General features: G+C 34.4%; 2 protein-coding genes across 3 annotated transcripts in view; both read right to left on the bottom strand.

Moving 5' to 3' along the window:
• The window catches only part of zgc:91910 (Zinc finger protein 706-like), a gene marked incomplete at its 3' end in the record, with an annotated part of 6,334 nt that extends 3,956 nt beyond the window's left edge, over positions 1-2,378 (bottom strand). Inside the window, 2 exon segments of one of the 2 annotated variants that reach the window (XM_013999917.1) lie at positions 914-1,064; positions 2,274-2,378. In XM_013999917.1, the coding sequence (XP_013855371.1) occupies positions 914-1,048 (135 nt within the window). 2 annotated transcript variants of the gene reach the window in all.
• Positions 2,379-4,290: 1,912 nt separating this feature from the next.
• Positions 4,291-5,387, bottom strand: LOC106511172 (glycogen synthase kinase-3 beta; the record flags this gene model as incomplete). Its single annotated transcript, XM_013999920.1, is given in 2 exon segments — positions 4,291-5,180; positions 5,310-5,387. Coding segments are annotated over 2 exon segments (140 nt in total), but the record flags the coding sequence as incomplete, so codon positions are not given.
• Positions 5,388-5,568: the final 181 nt, after the last annotated feature.

Raw genomic sequence — 5,568 nt, forward strand, 5'->3', positions numbered from 1 at the left:
ATGTAAATATGATGTATTTAATTATATCCACAAATTATAAAGTTCAGAATTCTAAACTTTAAATTACCCTACACATGTCACTGTTACATTTTAACAGGACTGAAGCTGATAATTAGAAATAAAAGCAGAAATATATGAATGGACCAATAAATAATTAACCATATTTGTTTTTTCCACAAATGTTTCTGCAGATAATTTAAATTGTACCATTTTAAAAATAGAATTAATATTTATTTTTTTGTCTTTTACATGCATTTGTGTCTCTTTAATGATTTTTCCCATAGATTGTCTCTTGCTTTTATTTTACTTTCTGCCTCAATAGGGTGGGCGGAGCTTCTTGGGTCAGCTCCTCTCCTATTGGTCAGTAGTGCAAAGTTTAGTTTAAAACTAAAGCACAGGTAAATGTTTTTTTCCCTCACTGTCTTTGTTTTAAGTTAAACTGAAGCAACACAGTAGATCTGCACATGGACCCTGCTACTTCCTGTCTGTTGACCAACAGCTGATCCAAGAAGCCCCGCGCACTTTATTGAGGCAGAAATGTAAAAACACATGGAAATATAAAGACTTATGGGGAAAAACTTTTAAGTGACACGTATGAATGTATAAAAAGGAAAAACATGTTTTTAAAAACAGTTAAATGTTAATTATGTGCTAAAATATATAATTTATTGGAACTAAGCTGGAAAAGTAAATCTAAAGGTCAAATAAATTATAAAAACATGAGGTAAAGTTCTCCTTTTTTATTTAATTGTTGCATTTTAATTATTTATTTACTATTATTGGTCCATTTATATTATGTCAGGTTTACTCCTGAGACCAAAACACCATGTAACAACTAACAGAAGCTCCTCAAACATCCCCAACGTTGTGAGTTAAGCTGTTCACCTGTCCAACAGGTGAGGTCAGTATTTACCCTGCAGACGGGGCAGGTGTGGACGAGCGCAGCCTTGGCGGCAGTTTTCTGGTCGGCACCCTGACCTTTCTTCTTCTCCGCCGCCTTCTTGGCGTTCTTCTGCTGGGACTGAATCTTCTGCTGCCCACGAGCCATGGCCCTCCGCTTCGACCTGTGGGAGGAGGGAGTTTTATAAGGTCACCTGAGGACAGCTGCTGGCTTCCCACTGGCTGAATAAAATATAAACAAGCTGATTTATTCCTCAAGAATTATTTAAACCAAACTTTTTTTAAGGTGAACTTAAACAGAAAATCATTTTTAAATATCACAAACTCTAAATTTATTTTATTTCTTACCAACAGTGCAAATTTTACTGTAACAGGTTTACATTATTTTTTCATATTCTGATTATTTTTTAAAGTTTATAATCTTTACAGTTGTTTTAGCACACACTGTTCAGTAAATCGTTTAATAAAAAGTTTAGTTCAGTAAAAGCTGAAATAAATAAAAATTAATACTTAAGAGGATGTTTTCAGTTCTTACCGCTGCAGTATCTCAAAATATTTAAATTCATGAAAAAGATTTAAATTTGAATTTTATTTAAAGCAAAACAAGAAAATTAGAATTGTATACTGCTGCAGTTTAAAAACAGATGCAAATTATGATAATTTCTATAATAATGTAATTAAAATTCAACCATTTTATTTAAACAATACATAAAGATCTACTAGTTCAGAGAATATAAATTAATCTTCAAACCATTATTATAGTCCTAAAATAAGCATGCAGGAGGAATAATAAATCTTTAGTAGATCAGTTTATTTGTCAAAAGCTGAAAAACAGCATTAAACTTACCTTTTATTTTAATAAATTTAACATTTTAGTAAAACAACACTGTGAGACAGAAGCTAATTAAATTACATTTGTCCATTTTCTAGTTTAGCATAAACACAGTTAAAAACAGACTAATTATAGATAAAATAATTCACAATAATACACATAAACAAAAACTAAACCTAGTTTGTTTTGGAGGCGAGTTTTTGTCTCAACATCGTTAGCAAAGCTAGTTAGCCTAGCTACAAATCAAACGACACAAACAACCTACTAAATACATCAACTTTACTTAAATATGCTTGTTTTTATGGATCAGCGACTGTCAAGTTAAACAATTAGTTTTGTTTAAAACGGTCTTTATCTAAAATACTTCGCTATGCTAATGCTAATGCTGTTAGCTCGTGGGAGCTGAATAATTAAAACGACTGTCGAGCGAAGCAACAAATATCTAAAACATTCAGTACACAACTATAAACAGATCCATGTTGCAGTAAACATTTTAAATAGTCGTTAAACACAGAAATGCTTCTATTTGTTGGAGGTTTACCTTCGACAATCGACGCTGTCTCCACTCCTTTTCACGTTTTTTTTCTAGCTAACCGGAAGTAGAATTCATAGACCTTAAAGACGACGGGGCGCCCTCTGGTGGACGGAGGCGGAACTACAACCTCTGCTGCAGATTGATGGCCTTTTTTTCCTACATTTTTTTGTTACTTTATTAATTTAAAATTGTTTTCCTGTTTGTTTTTTCTTTTTTTCTCTAATTTTTTTATTAGAGTTTGGCTTTACAAATAGCAACAATTGACTTTATTAAAGTCAATTGTTTATTAAATTGTTTATTAAATTGTTTATTATTAATTGTTTACTAAAGTCAAACACACTTGATTAGAACACAAACTGAAGAGTTTACTCATCTGATTGTTTTTAGACATTTTATCAACACTAAGAACGTTGTTAATGTTCAAACAAAATCTGAAAAGAGACTTGTAAAAAGACATGGGTTTTAAATGATTAAGACAGAAGCTTGGATCACAGTTTCACCACTTTATTACAGTAAATGAGTCAATTTACACACAGAGAACAGAGACAGGTTTGTGTTTTCTTTCTCTCTCCTTCCCCTTCGAACAGCTCGACACGTCAGAGTGAAAACAAACAGCTCGAGACAGAAAACAAAACCACGATCAGGTAAATAAAGCATAACAATCATCTTCCTCCACATCTTCAGATAAAATGTCGTTAGCAGCAACTCATCATTTCTGGTTCTTTAACTGGAGTCAAATAAACCTGACTTCTCTCTCAACACTGAGCATCAAACAAACAGCCGACAGGAAGAAACATCTGGAAACAGATCAAAAGAAAAATGATTCTGACAGCACATTTTCAGCAAAACTGGAACAAAAAGCTTAAAAACAAAAGTTATAAATACATAAAATTATTTCACCAGTGACAGTCCAGGTTGTTTTATTTGATTTGAAAGCTGGAAAGTTCCCTCAGCTCTGCTTTAAAAGGTCCAATAAGGTTCTGAAACTGAATTTAATTTGTTGATGAAAAGCCTGAAGGGTTTTTAAATTTAAAGAAAAATAAGAAAACCAAAGAGCCTGATAAAATGTGTGATTTATTACCTTAACAATGTAAAAAACAAAGAGACATTTTATCTGTAAGACTTGGCTCATTTTCTGATTAACTTTGTCTAAACTTCCCTCCGAAGTGGAAGACGACGTTTCAAAACTGAACAAAACTGAATTTTCACAGTTTGAACAAGAAGAACAAGAAAGAGAGAGAAAAAGACACAAAAATTAAGTGGTTGTTGTTGGTTTTTTTCCCCGTATTTACATTTTAAATCGTGATAAAAAGAAACTTATTTACAAAAATGCACAAACTAAGACTTTCTGTTGACGATGAGGGAAATATAAACAACTGTGTCGTAAAAAGAAATAAAAATCGGTGATATTTACAGAAGAGTGCGGATAGAAATGGCTTAAAGTAAAAAAAAAAAAAAAAAGTCGGCAGGTTTTATTTTTCACACTTCTTCATGGCTACAGGAAGTCAGAGCTCTGACCCGACAGGAAGTGACCTCATCGTTGGACGCAGACCGCGCCGCTCGTATATTTAAAATCAAGACTCAAACCAGCAGGACGGGGATCCAAATATTCTACAAACTTTCAAGTGTTTTTATTTTATTCCTCTGTGCACGGCGGGCTGCTAACGTCAGACACAAACATGTAGAAAACGTTCTCTGAGCTCCTAAACTCCTCAAACTGCTGAAGTCAGAGACGAGTCGACACAAACTGCTGCTTTAAAGGGATTTTCCTGCAACGATCTGAAGCTAAATCATGTTTAAAAAGCCAAAACACTGATTTAAACACTTTATAACTTTATATAAGAAAAGACAAATAAATAAATAAATGCCTCATTCAGGTGTTTTCTGACATTTTTAACTAATAAACATTTAAAAAACGATAATTAGGTTTGTTTTTGGTTGCCTCGAATCGTTTAAAACGTCACAAAATCAGCCTGAAAACAGAAAACAAAGTAACAGGAAGTGGGAGTTTTAATTTAAAAACTAATTATTTGGGATTTCTAAAAAAAAAAAAGGCATCAAGTGATTAAAATTCAGAGCATAAACGTTTCCCACAAAAATACTGAGAAAGTTGTCAAATTAATGTTTCTTTTTACTTCAGGTGTTTTCTGCAGCTGACGGGAGGAAGTTGGTTGTTTTCATCGTTACTGATGATGATGATGATGATGATGACGATGATGATGATGAGTCGTTTCGACCCGTGAACCCCGGGGATCTCTGTATGAAGCAGAACTTTAATCCCATCTAGAAATATTTTCACTTAATTTTAAAAACAGCCAAACTGACATTTTGACAGAAGAAAACTTCTGACATTTTCTAGACACGTTTTTTTTAAATAATTCGGCTGATTTTTAAGTCAAATTAAATCTAAAAACAGATAAAAGCTTCCTGTCTGGGTGGATTTAGGCCCAGATTAACTCCATCCATGTTTGTCAGCTGATTTTAACCTGGGATTAATCTGATCCTCCACCCAGAGTTAAACTCCTGATTCTGGCCGAGCGGCTTGTTTAAAAACACTGAAGGGTTGAAAACAAAAAGGAAGTCTAGAGACCAAACGGTTGTCATCAGATGATTATTTCAGTTAGACAAATAAATAAAACACAAACTGCTGATTAAAACAGAGAGTTATATTTCAGAGGACCAGCCCCGACTCGTTCATCCTGGCAGCTGAAGAACCGACAGTTTGTTTTTACAGAAACAGATCAGTAACAGACAGCAAGCAGCACGGAGGAAAGCTTTGTGTGTGTGTGTGTGTGTGTGTGTGTGTGTGTGTGTGTGTGTGTGTGTAGCCTGCAGATCCACAGAAGCTGCTTCAGATGCTGTTTAGGGATCCAGAAACTGAACTGTGTTGAGATGAGTCTGAGACGGAACCATCTGAGGAGCAAAAATAAACCTGATTATTAAACTTTTATTTTATTTTCTCGCTGCCATCTGGTGTTGAAACGCAGCGGTGCAGGGTCCGACCGGGTTCTGGTTCTGTAAAAACTTCAAGGTTTTTCTCACCGTGGACAGAAGCGACTGTGTGTGAGCGAGCGTGAGGAGGGATGAGGATGAAGTTCAGCTGAGGCTGGATGGAGAGCTCTGCAGAAAAACAACAACAGAAACAAACTGGAGGATTAACGAGGCGAGCAGGGGGCGGAGTCTGTGGAGCTAAATTAGGGTCATAAGTTCTGTTCAAAAACAAAAAGTTTTTGAAACTGAATTTTTTTTTTATTGAAACTGAAAAACATTGAAACTGAAAAACATTGAAACTGAAAAAAAT

Source organism: Austrofundulus limnaeus, unplaced genomic scaffold (assembly GCF_001266775.1).
Source record: "Austrofundulus limnaeus strain Quisiro unplaced genomic scaffold, Austrofundulus_limnaeus-1.0 Scaffold2563, whole genome shotgun sequence".
NCBI classification, from domain to species: Eukaryota; Metazoa; Chordata; class Actinopteri; order Cyprinodontiformes; family Rivulidae; genus Austrofundulus; species Austrofundulus limnaeus.